This window comes from Bos indicus x Bos taurus, chromosome 21 (assembly GCF_003369695.1).
Source record: "Bos indicus x Bos taurus breed Angus x Brahman F1 hybrid chromosome 21, Bos_hybrid_MaternalHap_v2.0, whole genome shotgun sequence".
Classification (NCBI taxonomy): Eukaryota; Metazoa; Chordata; class Mammalia; order Artiodactyla; family Bovidae; genus Bos; species Bos indicus x Bos taurus.
Window position 1 is genome coordinate 12,667,039 of NC_040096.1, and position 16,977 is coordinate 12,684,015.

The 16,977-nt window shown below is 40.2% G+C and overlaps 1 protein-coding gene across 4 annotated transcripts in view; it reads right to left on the minus strand.

Annotated features, from left to right (window-relative positions):
• Positions 1 to 307: 307 nt before the first annotated feature.
• The window catches only part of MCTP2 (multiple C2 and transmembrane domain containing 2), a 259,714-nt gene continuing 243,044 nt past the window's right edge, over positions 308 to 16,977 (minus strand). For all 4 annotated transcript variants that reach the window (XM_027521361.1, XM_027521360.1, XM_027521359.1 and 1 more), the window contains 3 exons: positions 10,782 to 10,891; positions 3,792 to 3,889; positions 308 to 1,628 (listed from right to left, as the gene is read on the minus strand). In XM_027521361.1, coding sequence (XP_027377162.1) covers positions 1,560 to 1,628; positions 3,792 to 3,889; positions 10,782 to 10,891 — 277 coding nt within the window. In that variant the 3' untranslated portion in view covers positions 308 to 1,559. The remainder of the gene's footprint in view (positions 1,629 to 3,791; positions 3,890 to 10,781; positions 10,892 to 16,977) is intronic.

The window sequence follows — 16,977 nt, forward strand, 5'->3', positions numbered from 1 at the left end:
GGTTTCACAAAAGAGGTTCTTGGATATCTATTGTATGTACAACTCAGAGATTTACTGGAGCTTTTATAATTTCTGTAAGGTTCTTTTTCAGCCAGCTTCATTAACTTGAAGTAAATCAAATCATGCAGAAATCTGGCTCAGCGAGAAAGCAACCCAGGAAGATAGAGTATGAAGAAAAACAGACACGGGATGATAAGGTTTAGAATCTTTGGCATTTTTCATAAACATTTTGTTTGAAGATTATTAAATTACAACCCAGAGAGAGAGAGAGAGAAAAAAAAAAAAAAAAAAACACACACAGTAAAACTCACTATTGAATCGGATCTTTTTACTTCAATTTTTCTTTACAATACATATATTTATAGATATATACATATAAAACTGCACATACAAAGTATGTGTCAACAAAATATAGTCTTTACAACTTAAATATCATTTGAACAGAAAGATATTTGCATTCATTTTATATATGCACAAAAACTGGGATATTTACTTGGAGGAGGTTACAGCGAAATGGTAAAGTATATACTCAAAAAGACTTTGGGGATTGTACCTGTCTAGGAATGGGGTTCTGAGATATATGTTTTTATTATGTGTAGCTTATTTTGCTTAGGAACAAAAGATCCACGTGGATTGCTACAGCATTTTTACTTTCTTAAAAGTGCAGGCAAGTGATTCATTCAGATCAGCAGCCACATTCACTCGTCCCTTGCTCCTCAGTCTATCTTTCTAAATACTCTCAGAATTCACTCATTCACCCCCTCCCCCTCTTTCTCAAGCTATACTACTGAGATTACATTTGGGAAATAAGCAAAAAGTAACATCAGAAGAAATGGCTATTTGAAGCACCCAAATGTTTTCACTGAGTCCTTCACGTTTTGGGCGAATGATCGCTCTGAACTTTCTAGAGCATCCATTGCCAGCAGTGGACCAGGAGGCAGGCTGGCATCCAGCACCAAGCAGCTTACTGAAATTTTACATCTAGGTCTTTACTTGTTATGGCTGAAAGATCCCCAAAGAACTGGGATGATCCAGGTAATAATTTTAAAAAAATCTATTTATAATATACATTATTTGGGTAGATGGTGGCTATCAAGGACTTGTTAACTCAGAGGGGGGAAAAAAAAAGCAATCATCTGAAAGGAGGATGGGGGTGCGAGCGAATGTAACTGAATCTTGATGCGAAACTGTTAGAGATGTGAAAACAAGTTCAAAGTCACGCTTGCATCCAAGTGGCATCCTGGCTGTTCTTAAGGAGGGTGCTGAGACCCCTGGAAGCTTGCTTTAGTCTCCTGTTAGAAGAAGGGATGTTAGTCTTTTACAGCCTCTGGAGTGTTTCCTTTCACTGGGCTGACTCCAGATGCAAAGTTGATTACCCCTGCACACGGATGTGCCCATGGGCACGTGCATCTATGCCATGAAGACGGGGAGGGTAAAGACAGGGCTCAACACGGCACGCGTTTCAGAAAGACACCACGGCTACCACTGAACAGCAGAGAACACCAGTCTCGTCAGCCCAGCACGCCGTCGGCTGCTGGTGTCCAGAGTCAGGGTGTGTCCTAGAGTGCGCCGCGCTTCTTCCGAACGGGGCTCTGGCTACTGCCCGGCTTCAGCTCCGCGTACTGCACCTGTGAAAACAGACAGACGTGACGCTGGCGGGTAGGTAACCCTAGCTCACCACAGCGTGTTAATGGCTCCCCGAGGACACCGCACGGCAAAGGAAGGAAGGTTCAAAGGTAATGAATCATTTTCTAAACACAGGAACATGGAGGGATTAATTGCAGGAAGGATTTGAAGAGTCATGCATCACTTCTTGAAACCAAAATATTAGAAGCAGATTTTTCTAATGAGATGCATGGGTTTCTACCTGCTCTCAGGGCACTGCTAGATTTCGGTTCTCTGTGTGCCCGTGTTCGACCAGGAAAGGGGTTGATAACGGCCCCTTGGGAATGTTTATCTTAGTATATGATACAGCAACTTACTACAAATTATTCATTTAAAAGTATCTAAAATCTTGGGGAGAAAAAACTTCTGCCAATTATATCCATTTCTTTTGCCAGAGAGGGAAAGAATGTTGAAATGGATACCAGCCCCAGACTAATAAAGATTTCTCTTAAAAATGGATTTCATTTACAGTATAATGGCTAAAACATCTGCGACAAACATGTGCACGTGGGGAGTCCCCAGTGGCAAACTGCCTATTGTGTTAATAGCAAGTGTTCTTGGAGATACACGCAGATCTCACTAGCTTCCTGGGCACTTCCTTCGAATGCTCTTTTGTTGCATCCTCAGTCTTCATGCCAACGCCAACTGGATGACCTCGCTGAGGGCTGGTCCCCAAACTGTGCATAGACAGCCCTTAGGGGGGGCTTGCTGGGAACTTCCTTTCTTCAAGGACGCAGGCACAAACACACGGTGTGACCCAAGTGAGGCTACGTTGCAATCACATCACTTTGGTGTGTGGGCTCGGATAGGCTGACTGTGGAATGGCTTTGTGTAAGTATTGTATCACAGACCACATGTGCTCACTATTTTGAGTATTTGTGCCAAATTCCCCAAGGACATCCTACCCCATCACATAAGCTGAGCTTGGTGGAAAGCAGATACGTGAAAAAGGCATGCTTTCCTTAGAGCTGTTTTGTGAAGGTCCCCCAGGGGATGATATGCCTGTCAATCTTCAAGGCACAACAAACAGGGGCCAAGTTCCTATTTCACAATCCTGTAATGTAATGTTAACCAGTAAATTCATATTAATATATTTTAATAGATAATTACATCATTAAATGGTTAAAGGAAAAAAAAATTAAAAAAGCAACACAGAGTCTATTTTAATGTCTAGAACTTAGGAAGGGGAAAGAAACTCTCCAAGGCCTGTCAACCCTACATCTCTGCACTCCACCCAGAGGTGCTGGGAAATGAATTATGGTACTGCAGCCTGAGGATGGAATTGATGTTTGATTCTCTCACATAATAACAGATCGCCTCTTTGATCGTCCTGATGGTATTTCATGCCACTGTCTCCCCAACTACCTATTCTATGACCTCTGTTCTCCACTAGAGAGATCTATACCTGTGCCTGCCCTCCCCTCCTCTGGGTTACCACCAGCCTGATGCCTGAATGAGGCTGCTCTACAGACTTTCTGGTGCTGTTGTCTTGCTTCATCTCTACATATCCACAGAAACAGGACTAAGGGACCATCACCCGTGAGTAATGCTTCTGATTAATCTCAAATTATCGCACGCCGTCTCTGACTTTATGTGTACTGGAGTAAGTGGGAGCTCTGTCCTCAGCATCTCTTAAGTCTTCAGACAGGAGGGGAGAGGGGGGAGGCCCGGGAGAGATAATCGGGGCAAACAAGGATCAAAAGAATACTCCTCTTGTCCCCTGCTTCCTGGAGAATGCCTGCCATCCGGAAGAGGAGGAAAATGCGCAAGCCTCCCCCCCGGCTCTGGGTTTCCTGTGTTCCCACTTGCTGAGCCCATCTGACCCTCTTTGAGGAGGCAAACAGTCAGTAAAAGGACAAACCTCCCCGCACTGCAGCCTCGCAGTGTGAGTTCCAGATCATTCTTAAGTAGCTCTTTTTCAGGATAATTTTCCCCCATCATCTCATGCTTTGGACAAAGGTTTTGCTGGCCACCTCTCTGCCAGCCAGGCCTCTTGAAGGCTTTTCTGATTCGTTAACTCAGTGACTCACACAAGCACAGCCCCCTACTCTCTGGCTCAGGGGCAGGGTGGGCAGGCCAGACTTTGGGGTTGGGGCCCCGGTTGGTGGTGGCTGTTCATTACGTACCTTTTGAACATCAGATGGTACCCTGGAGAGGAAGTCCAGAAGCTCATTATTGTCAATGGCATAGGGGTTTCGAAGCTTCTTAGTGAATTTGTTTATGCCTGGAAAATAGACATATCAGGAGATCTCTTTGTCTGTTGATCTCTCTCCATTTGTCTACCCATCTTTAAAAACTCACCCAACTGGGGAAGGAGAAGCATTCACAAGTACAAATTAGTGTGAAAATAATCACTGGATCTCAAGTCATGCACCCGTTGCTGTCATGTGGAATCATTCAGAAATGTCTTTTCTTGGAGGGGGAAGGCGGGGATCGTTGGAGAGGGGCTGTGCCTTCTTCAGCTGTGAAAATCCCATTACAGTCCCAGCAGCAGGGCGGCAGAAACACACACTAAAACTGTGGAGCTCATTGGTTTTTTTGGACAACGCTGATTAACAGCCTCCTCGCCTAGGAAAACGAATGTCCCAGATGGGAAAAGGCCTTCATTAGCCCAAACAAGTCTCTGCTTGGGAGCTGAGGACCAGAGGCAGCAGTGGGAGCTGGAGGGCGGGAGTTGTTTTTTTTGTTGTTGTTAAAAAGAACCCGCAAGAAATCTATCTCCCCCCTTCCAACTCATTTTCACAGGTTTTCCTTCTCTCGCTGCAGAACAGAACTTGACATGTTGGTCGTACTTTGATGCTGCAGAAAACTGTGAAAAGTTATTATTGGAAAATTATCTTACTCTGGTTGCTAGCTTAATTTATGGACCACAGTGCTGGCGTGTGGGTTTGGCTAGGCCATGGAGTCATGCTGATTCAGGACAATGGTAATTAGAAGGGGATGAGAAGTTTAAATCACCAACTCAATGCACATGAGTTTGGGTAAACTCTGGGAGTTGGTGATGGACACAGGGAGGCCTGGCATGCTGCAGTCCATGGGGTCGCAAAGAGTAGGGGATAACTAAGCGACTGAACTGAAACGTTTAAGCTGTCCTTGGTGGGGGCACCCGGGCGCGTCCAGGACAAGCTCTGCCCAGAGTTCCCTCCCCAGAGGGAGGCACCTCTCCACCAGCTTGGTCTCCTACTCTGCTCCTCGGAGCTCTTTCGAGGAGTAGGGGTGTGCCTATATAGCTCATGTACTGTGATCTTTTCACCAAGTGTCAACTGCATTTTGTGCTGTGTTTTAAAAGCAGAAAGACAAGGTGGCCTCCTGAAGTCTGGCTACAGAGTGCTTGCTTATCAAGGACCGTAACTAAAGTCCTCGTCAGCCCCCACAATGCTGAGTGCTCCTGTGTGTTCTCCCACTGGTGCCTATGCCGAAGTCAAGGTAAGATTTATCTATTCAACAGTCCACAACACAGGAAAGGCTTGACATTTCGCTTCTTTCATTAAATATTACTTTGCTTTCATCTAAGAACTGGATTTTCTGCATGCCATTATTCCTGACACAATGCCGAAGTCCTGGTGGTTTCTTTAAGAGGGTCAGATTTACATCCACGTGGCAAATGGAAGCCAGACATGTTCCTAAGTCAAGGGTGGCTTGTTGCCTGGGCCGGGGAAGACTTCCTGCGAATAACCCACTTTTTCTCAAGTCAAAGCCTCGCTGTGCCTTCCTTTTTTCTCTGCCCCCACAGCCAGCTCCGTGTTTCTAGCTAAAATTTCCCCCAGTGTTCCTTTAAAATGCTCTCCACTGTGTTATTCTAAAGACATTTAATTGTAGCACGGGCTTCTTAGCAAAAGAAAACAGACAAGGCAAAATGACGAAGGGAGACAAAGACGTATTGAGAAGAGATATATCTTCTATTGTTAATTATATATAGTGTGAGCATCTGGAGTCTTTACAATGAACAGCCAGGCAGGGATAATATCACTGCTGATCAAAACACTGCATTCTTAGTCACTGAGAAGATTATAAACCTGCCCAGTAGCTCAAATACACCAATAAGGGCAGAAGGAAGTCCACAAAGCACTCCGACAGTCTCTGTTTGAAAAACTTTGTTAGGCTGAAAATTATAAGGAATTCAGACTGCATGCTACAAAACCACACCTTATCTTTTTAAGGTGTCATAGGCTCAAATGTCAGTAATTCTAACGTATTATCTACTGTGTGAAAGCGAGTGCCAACATGGCAGCAGAGATCGCATGGTCATCTCTGAAGAGCAACGGGGCAAGTAAGAAGGGCTTGGGGACAGGCATAGCTGGGTCCCAGTCTGGTTTCACCACGTATGATTAGCTGCGTAGTTTCAGACAACTTAATCTGTGTCTTAGATTTCTTATATTAAATGTTGAATAATAGAGGCCTGCCTTACATAGTACCATGCATTGAGAGGAGAATCACAAAGCATTCTAAAATCTGGAATTTCACCACAAGGAAGAGGGCTACCATCATTACTGTATATGTCAATAAGCCAAGAAAATAAAGAAGGTGGTGATGGCAGAGTATTTATACTGGCAGCATGTTATCACACACCCAATTTGGAAGTTGTATCTTTCTCTAGTAGCAGGTACCTTTAGATTTTTTAATCTAAACAATACAAATAGAGCATATATGCTGTGAATTTTTATTCTGTTTTCTTTTAGACAAAGAAAGAAAGTGGAATTTAAATTCCAAGGGATTAACATTTGGGAAAGGCTTTATCATTTAATGACCATTGACAGAATAGATCAGTAGATTGGAAAGACCCCTCCAGTTTAAAAAAAAAAAACAAAACAAACCCAAAACGGAGAATGAGAGACGAAGAACTACATGGCTGCTTTGCACATGCGGGGTCAGTAGGGAATAACCACTTGAAACTGAGTTAGATACAACATTGTATGAGTGGCTGGCATGTAACCCTGACTGCAATATATCGGTGGGGGTGGGTGAGGTGGGCAGAGGGTCCTTGCTTGCTCCTGTGTCAAGCTCTAAGTGTCTTACATGTAAGATATATTGTGCTATCAAATGGAGATACAAAGTTAATAAGTCATAGTTTCTTTTAAGATGCTCAAAATCTGCTTGGGATGTTCTAAATCTACTTGAGAAAACCAGAAGTGGCTCAGATCAGAACTGAAAAGCTACATTTAGAGCATCTATGATGAAGAACAGAATGGAAAGAATATGGGAAACCTTCCAAAAGATACAGAAAACCTATGTGGGATCTAATCCTCAAAGGTGCCTTGCCTTCTAGAAATACATATAACAAATAAATTACTGAAATTCAGTACTGAAAATTTAGTTTCCTAGAGAAAATTCTAGATATTCCTTTAAAACCACTTTTAACTTAATTTTCAAAAATTATACTCCCAAATAAGAGAGGTGGCAGGCTCAAAAAAATGCCATCTATGAGATCATAGGTATTAAACTTGCAGACTTATCCACTCATAAACTATTTGCAAAGTACTCACCAAAGATCTATTACCTTTGTGTAGCTTCCCTAGGAATTACATGGTAAAAAGGACACAAAGTATCTTGTCCTTTAAAACCTTACAGTGAAGTTAGTGAATCAAGGAATATTCCACATGGTCATCATGAAATTAGGCTATTTTCATAGGCTTATGTTAAATAATTGTGCTACTTAAGAAATATTTATATAAAAATGTTATTTGGATGTAAAGAATATGGAAATATAGTGGAATATATATGTAACTCTAGAGGAACATAGAGTTAAATAAGTTTGTTCCAAAAGATTAAAAACAGTGAACAAAAATTTTGAAGATTTTTATCTACCAATTTTAGGACTCAATGAAAATGAGTAAGTAACTTAGAATAAGAAATAGTGTTTTTTTTTTTTTTTGTAGTCCTTCAGCTGTGCATTTATAACATGAATCGTATTCAAAGAGAAAAAGGTCTTGCCTCGTATTAACTGGGCTGCTCACAATGAATGTCAAAATAAATACAAACATGTATGTTATGTAATATAGGTACATTCAACATATTTGTAATCACACTATACATGGATACAAAATATCCTTATTAAAAACATAATATAATATCATAATATAGTCTTCCTTGGTGGCTCAGAGGTAAAGAATCTGTCCGCCAATCCAGGAGACGCCAGTTTGATCCCTGGGTTGGGAAGATCCCCCGGAGAAGGGAATGGCTACCCATTCCAGTATTCTTGCCTGGGAAATTCCATGGACAGAGGAGCCAGGCAGGCTAAAGTCCATGGGGTTGCAAAAGAGTCAGATACATAACTTACGGACTAAACAACAAAAATCATAATGTAAATGTATCATAAAAATACATCATAATGTAATATAATTTAATATCATCATATAATCATTTTCCCCTCAAACATAATTTTTACTGTGTACCTTGGGTAAATTTACCATAATGTGCTTAAATCATTTCTCTATTATTGAACATTTTTGATTATTTTAAATTAATTTACTACTATAAACAGTTTGGCAATGAACATTTTTTTTTTCATTTCCATCCTGAAAAACATAAAGAAATAGTCTTCTGAGCCTTAATAAGATTAAAGGGAACAACAGAAATTCAAGACATATAAAGTTTCCTTCTACATGCTAAATTCTCTGCCAAGAATATGATCACGTAAGAGATGTGCAAAGGAAAGCCCTGGGTCTGTGCTAGCTAATAACTAACTTGTCTTGCAAAATAATAAGTCCTAGTAGGATGGCAGACGGAGAAGGCAATGGCACCCCACTCCAGCACTCTTGCCTGGAAAATTCCATGGACGGAGGAGCCTGGTGGGCTGCAGTCCATGGAGTCGCTAAGAGTTGGACACGACTGAGCAACTTCACTTTCAGTTTTCACTTTCATGCATTGGAGAAGGAAATGGCAACCCACTCCAGTGTTCTTGCCTGGAGAATCCCAGGGACGGGGGAACCTGGTGGGCTGCTGTCTATGGGGTCGCACAGAGTCGGACACGACTGAAGCGACTTAGCAGCAGCAGCAGCAGCAGCAGCAGGATGGCAGAATATATTCCATGATAGTACAGCAGGTTTTAGATAATGAGAAGAGGCAAGAGATAACGTGATCGTCAAGGCTTTTGACTATATTATCTATGGTAAACTCATCAATAAACTATAAACCTCTGTCTAGAATCTAAAACTAACAAATGAGACAATATAAAGCTCAAAGGATTACTTTCAGTCCAGGAGAGCATCATAAACTCGATGCTATTTCATAATTTCATTCACAAACTGAACAATAAATAGAACAATGTCTCATTAAGTGATGCAAAAAGTTGACATTGAAAGCTGTCAAGAACTTGGAGGATAAAACTAGAGGTCAAAGGGATTAGGAGTAAATTGAAAGAGGGATTGGAATCCCGAAATGTACAATCTAAGGAAGAAATACAATATAGTCTTCTTTGTCTAGGGTGAGGTGCAGGAAAGCATTCTCTACCAGAAGGATGAAGAAATAATGGGCAATGGTGTTTACCAAGCTGACCATGCTGTCGTCTTACATCATCTTAAAAATGAGGAAAACACTGATCCAAAATGACTGTAATTTTGGATCAAATTCTCATTAGGGACAGATCATAAAGAGTTTCAAAATCTGTGTTTTAAATGTGGAGAGTAAACGGACTGAGAAACTAGTACAAAAAAAGCAAGAAAGAATGAGATTATTCAGTCTACAGAGATAACATTCAGTATATGAGTATTCAGGAAAATACTTCTTATAAAACACATATTCCTTCTTCATCAATGGGCCCCTGAAAAGCTCCATGTTCTCTTTCCTAAGGGTCAAATATGGGTCAATGTAAAGTGAAAAACACAACAGAGGAACAAAACTAGGCATGGACATAAGAACTTTCTCAAACGGTGAGCATCACCTAGTATTAAAATGGACCCCTCAAGAGGAAGTTAGAAACGCTCTTCCTTTTCTTGGACTTGTTACAAAGGAGAGAAACTTCATGTGATAGAATTTTCACTTCCTGGACAAAACAGAGAATGAATGGATTATGCTCTGTTTCTGAAATGTTATGAGTTGTTCTATTTTTCCTATGACTTTTCCCATCTCTTCATGTCCAGGTTTGGCCTTTCTCATCAGCAGCATTCTACCTTTGAGGGTTCTCTTTGGAAATGATCTACAACTAACGGTCTTAGAAATATTTTATAGCTCCCCTCACCCTGGCATTTGCAGGCTTTCAGCTTTTGCTTCAAGAGGAATGCATCTCAACATACATATTTGTAGCTTCCCTGAACCTCTTGACACCTGCAGATCCCTAGAGATGACTATGGTTAAGAACTGAGAAGTGGTCACAGGAGCCAAGCCATGGAAAACGAGAAGTGAGAGATTCTTCCAGAAGAGGGGTGATTGCTTAGTTAATTAACTGCAGTGCACTCTCCTTATATCAACCCAGTGGCCACCCAGCAACAGACACAAATATTCAGAAAGCTGCTAGTAATTTTTCCAATTGTTAGCTTGAGTAGTAAGTCAAGTCCTGAATTTATTTCCAGTGTGCCATTTTTGTTTCTACTCTTTAAAAAGCAGCTGGACTCTATATAGGCTTACCATTTCCCCTAGTAAATAATAGCTTTCCCTTTCCTGTCAGGCACTGGTTAGGTAGCCACTGTGGGCCCCTCCCTTTCACCTCACTGCTTCTGGTTTTAAGTATTGGGTTAAGTTATTTTTTTTTTTCCTTCCAGGGGAGATGAAATGTCAGGAGCAGCCTAGGAGTGGCTAGATCTACTTTTATATAACACACAGGGCAAGATGCAGGTGTTTGCTCACTGTTTGAATAACAGCGTTTCCTGAAAGTTACCGGGCCACAACAGTATATTATTCAGGAGTATTTATGACTCTGAAAGCCCAAAGGGAAATAGCATGCACAATCACATTTTTATTTGATTGCAATTATGCAAGAGGCCTATAAGTATCTATGCTGACCGTTCACGCCACTGGCCTTTTCAGGGAGGTCCTGGAAGTTTTTGATCCCCAAACGCTTTCCTAAATCTCATGTTTAATTGCCAACAAAAGCACATTTAAAGTTTATAGCTGCACTTAAAAATGAGTAATTGGTTCTTACCTGGAACTGATTGCTAGCAAAAGGACCGTGCCAAACTTACCCCAGATTAAAATGATGTACCGGAGTGGGATGAAATACAGCGTGATGGTGGCCACTGCCAGTATCAAACAGGCCAGGAATGAGAGGAACGGGACCGTCCAGTTAAACGTGCTGTAGACAGATCACATACACGTCATTGTCTCTGATGTTAAAGAAAAGCCGTCGATTCATTTTGCCATGCTTTTATTTCTTAGTTATACACATGAAAAAAGGCCTATCGGAGAAGCTGCTTCTCAAAACTGAGATGTAAAAGTCTGCCAGAATGACTGGACACTGGAAGGCAGTTTGGAGGTGAAGGTCACAGACCAATTGCCATCCAGCTCGTCTGGATCTTGGTGACTCTGCCTTCCTGGAACCGACAGTACTTAAGAGGAAACTCTGACTCTCAACAGTGATTAAACGCTTCAATATTGCCATGTGGCTCTGTGAACGCAGAGCTTCAAAATGAAAGGTGAGTTAGGTCACTTCAAAGTCAATATTTCTCTCTCAATTAACACATGCTTGCCAGTAAATATTTAGAGACGGGAGGCTATTATTACAGGGCTCTTGTGTTTTTCTAATAACTTATATTTAGAATTTCCAGACTCGTTGACTCCAGAAGGGTAAAGATGGGCTATGGAGCCCTGAAAATGGGCTACGGAGCTGCTGGCTATAAACCATTACACCGCCAACCCACCGATAACGCAGGGAATGTTGCGGTGTATCATTTTCACAGGGACCCTGGCTCCTTCTGTCCTATCTATTGCCTGTTTTGACTTGAGATCTAGAATATGAGATGTGGGACTGAATGTACTGTGGAAATCCTTCCAGAATCCTAGAAAGCAGTCATTAAATGCACTGCCTTGATGAGAGCTCATGAGTGTCTAGAGTATTCTTCCAGGCATCTTCACTTAACATGTCTGTCTATTGACCCTTTGCCTTGCCTTGTGCTAGGAATAAACGAGATGAAAGATTTATTTCTGTTGTCTTTTTCTTTTGGGGGGTCATATCAGGGGATTTGGGCAGAGCAGCTTATAATAGTTATTGGGCACTTAGTAGGTGCCACTGTCCTAAGATATATATAAATATATACACTTTCACTTCTCACTTTCATGCATTGGAGAAGGAAATGGCAACCCACTCCAGTGTTCTTGCCTGGAGAATCCCAGGGACGGGGGAGCCTGATAGGCTGCCATCTCTGGGGTCACACAGAGTCAGACACGACTGAAGCAACTTAGCAGCAGCATACACACACACACACACACACACACACACAGATTGTAATGCTTAACAATAATTCTTTCAAGTAAGGATTATCTCCCTCTTACAGATGAGCAAATCAAGGCTGAAGTAAGGATTCTGGGATTAACATAATACTATAAATAAAACAAGTAAACAATAAGGACTTACTATATAGCACAGGGAAATATACTCAATATGTTATATTAACCTATAATGGAAAATAATCTGAAAAAATACAAATAAATGCACACATAACATTGTAAATTAACTATACTCAAAAAAAAAAATAGAAAAATATAGGAGAAATTCAACTCACACCTCAATCTCTTGTTAAAGACTACCTATGGGGAGACACAATACTACGTATGTATGTGTGTGTTTGCTATTTCATGCCCTTAAATTATAAGCAAGTTGAACACATTTTAATGTGACTGTTGATCATTTTGATGATCAGTGATATTCAGCTTATATCCTCACCAGGGGCAACTATTTAAGTATTTAAAAAAATTTACAAGCAAACTGGCATGGATTTGAGTTCAGGCTCTATCTCTGAAAAGCTGAGAAAGACAGGAAAGTCTTCAAATCAATCTGAACAATAATTTCTTCTCCACAGAATGGGAATAATAATAATACCCATAGCATAAAGTTTTGCTAGAATTATATAGGAACTGGCATTTAAAATGGTTAGCTCTTTATGTATATTACCATATGTAAAACAGATAGCTGTTTTACATATGGTGAAACATATGTAAAACTTCCCCCATAGCTGTGCAAAGTTGCTGTGTAACTCAGGGAGCTCAGCCCCAGTGCTCTGTGATAACCTAGAGGGGTGGGATGGGGTTGGGGGTGGGAGGGAGGTCCAAGAAGGAGGGGACATAAGTGTACCCATGGCTGATTCATGTTGTATAGCAGAAAGCAACACAACATTGTAAACCGATTATCCTCCAGTTAAAAATAAATTTTAAAAAATAGCTCTGGTAACACATGAAAGATGGAGAAGGCAATGGCACCCCACTCCAGTACTCTTGCCTGGAAAATCCCATGGACGGAGGAGCCGGGTAGGCTGCAGTCCATGGGGTGGCGAAGAGTTGGACATGACTGAGGGACTTCACTTTCACTTTTCACTTTCCTGCATTGGAGAAGGAAATGGCAACCCACTCCAGTGTTCTTGCCTGGAGAATCCCAGGGACGGGGGAGCCTGGTGGGCTGCTGTCTATGGGGTCACACAGAGTCGGACACGACTGAAGCGACTTAGCAGCAGCAGTAGCAACACATGAAAGATAGCTTAGTATTCAAATTAAATTTTTACCTTAAGTTTATTAAAAAAAGAGTTCTATTTCTTGCATATTTTAACCACACACACATATACACACAAAGAAGTTACTGCTTATCTGTTTTCCCTGGAACTTTGTTGCTGGATATTTTCCTCAAACAAAATCTCTTTGGAAACTAAAGAAATCAGTTCTTTGTCATATTTGTTGCAAACACTTTCAGTTTGTTCCCTTGTCTTTTAAAAAACATTGTTCATAGTTTTTAAAGATAAGAATTATATATTTTACACTACCAAGTTCATCAAAACTTCTGCATATAGTAGGTCCATTACTGACCATTCTCTTCCAAGTAGAACTTCTTAGGAGGCAACTTCACAATACTTGTGAAAATGTTGTGGACTCCATAATTGCTCCTGTTATGCCAGGGCAAGAAATGTAACCTGCAAATATCTTTGCACAAGGATGCAGAGATGGTACATTAATGTCTGATGCAGTATGGTTTGTGAGTAGTTAAAAAGAAAAAAGCCTCAGTATCAAATAATATCTAAATAAAATCATAAACAAATAATTTTAGTACCTTGAAAAAAAAGAGAAAGCTACCACTAAACCGACTTAAAAATAAGAAAACAATAGAGTGTAAAAGATACTGTATTCCAAGAATTCTGGAGGTTACCAACTTTCAAAGTCAATTTCACTCCAATAATTTCTGCCAGATATTAAAATTTTGAACTTCTATATCTGTTAACTACGTGGGGGGCATAAGATAAATATAGCCTAGGGCTTCCACAAAAGAAGATTCAAGTAGAAGAACACCGCATAAAACTTACATATTCAGGGTAAGGATGAATTGAGATAGACAAGTAGAAAGACAGAGTGGAAAAGGATGAAAAGAAGGGAAAACAAATCTACCATATACAAATAGATGCAAAGAACTCTCTGTGTCACGATGCTGGTACCAGGATTTATCATACAAGTTTATGCTGCTGCTGCTGCTAAGTCGATTCAGTCGTGTCCGACTCTGTGCGACCCCATAGACGGCAGCCCACCAGGCTCCCCCATCCCTGGGATTCTCCAGGCAAGAACACTGGAGTGGGTTGCCATTTCCTTCTCCAATGCATGAAAGTGAAAACTGAAAGTGAAGTTGCTCAGTCGTGTTCGACTCCTAGCGACCCCATGGACTGCAGCCTACCAGGCTCCTCCGTCCATGGGATTTTCCAGGCAAGAGTACTGGAGTGGGGTGCCATTACCAGTACACTTTAAATAAACCTCAGCAAAAATTTAATTAAAAAAAGAGATTCCAGGTTGAATCACCCCAAAGTGACTAGAGCAGTAATCTTCTCTAAAGAAATGCATTATCAACCCATATATCTGAGTATACTCCACACACACTCATGCATACACACATGGAATATGAGCTCATAGACAGTTAAAACAGTAAAATATAAATGGATACAGAGCATCACGAGTAAAGCTATCAGAAGTAACAGCAAAACCCCGAACAGAAGACCTCATATACTGAGAGCAAACATAACACATTAAATAATAATGCTTAATACTTTAAAAGTCATAAAACAAGGGCTTAAAAATGGTCAAGGATGAGACTGTAAAAAATGACCAAGAAGATTTGAAAACAAAGCAAGTAAAACTTTAAAAAGAAACACAGTGATTAAAGTTAAGACCTCCATGCATGAATTAAACAGAATTTTAAATACCACAGAAAATAGTCATGCAAGACAGCCCAAAAAAGGACTTAAAAGGCATCACAAAGAGTAGAAAGATAGACGTCAAAAAGAAGAGATACAGAACATAGATTAAGAGGGTTCCTGAACTGACTGGAAGATGCTGCAAGTAATGGTGAATATTAGACTGTGGAATGGCAAAAAGGTGCTCAGACCTGTGTTAGGCAAAAAGACCTGTGTTAGGTCTCTATTTTCTGACCATAAAACAATGCAGTTAAAAACCAGGAGCACAATTTAAATAAATAAATTTATATAAAAAAACAAACCAGGAACAAAAAGATAGCTAGAAAATCTTCATATACTTTGAAATTAAGCAATATACTTCAAGTGAAGGAACAAATAAAAACAGAAATTATAAAGCAAGTTTTTACTAAATGTGAATTAATAATGAGTATCAGTGCCAAAATATTTGGCAGAGAGCTAAGCACCTAGGAAAATGTGGCGCCTTAAATGCTTATGTTAGGAACACAGAAAGACTGAAAATAAATGATCTAGCAATCCATCTTAAAAAGTTAAAATAAGAAGAGTAAATTAATCTCAAAGAAAGTAGAAGGAAGAAAGTAATAAAGATAAGAGTAGTAATTAATGGAAAAGAAAACAGGCAACAGGGAGATTAACAAAGGTAAAGACAGTTCTTGCTAAAGAATAATATAGTTGATAAATGACTGTCAAGAAGAAGGGAAAACACAATTTTAAATATAAAGAAGTGGACAATGCTAGATTCCACTGTCATCGACGACAAGAAGGTTTATATAAACAACTTTATGTCAAAAAGTAGAAAATTTTAAATGGACACACTCTTAGAAAATGATACACAAACAGATATGAGAAGAAATAGAATAGCTGAACAAACCTATATATACCACAGAAACTGACTATTTGATTAAAATCTTTCCTGAAAGAAAACTTCAGACCCAGAGACTTAACCAGAAAACTCTATAAACTCTTAAAGGAAGTAATGACACAAGATTTACACAAACTGCAGATAATGAGAGAGAATACTGCCCACTTATTGTATGAGTCTAGCATAACCTTCACGCTGTAAGGAATTTCCAAGAACTATATATCCAATCTCACGGATGATTAAAGCTGCAAATATCATAAGTAAAAAAAAATTGTAAATAAAATCCCAGCATATATAAGGAGACTGGGTAGCAAGATGAAGCTGGCTTCATTCCAGAAATGTAAGATTGGTTTAATATTTGAAAATCAACAATAATAATACACATTAGCAAAAATAGAAGAACACCAAAAGATGATCTCAAAGAACACAGACAAAAGTTTGACAAAACTCAACCTACATTCATGATAAAAAATCTCAGCAAAATAGGAATAAACAGTAAATTCCTGAAGCTGATAAAGCATCTTTACAGAAAACAACATCATTAAGGGCAAAACGTTGAAAGGTTTCTCTCTGAAAAAGACAGGAGTATGAGAAAGAATGTTCGCTAAATACCACTTCTGTTGAACACTGTATTGGTGTTACTGCTGCTGCTGCTGCTGCTGCTAAGTTGCTTCAGTCGTGTCCGACTCTGTGCGACCCCATAGACGGCAGCCCACCAGACTCCCCCGTCCCTGGGATTCTCTAGGCAAGAACACTGGAGTGGGTTGCCATTTCCTTCTCCAATGCATGAAAGTGAAAAGTGAAAGTGAAGTCGCTCAGTCGTGTCCGACTCCCCGTGACCCCATCATGGACTGTAGCCTACCAGGCTCCTCCGCCCATGGGATTTTCCAGGCAAGAGTACTGGAGTGGGGTGCCATTGCCTTCTCCAATTGGTGTTACTATCCAAGACAATAAAGCAAGAAAACAAAGTAAAATGTATAAGGACTGAAAAATAAGAAAGAAAAATATATTCCTAGACAATATGTTTATATAATACAACATCCAGAATAATAATCTTCATACGAAAATTAAGATAACTAAGTTTATCAAGGTTGACAGATACAAAGTCAATGTTGGAAAACA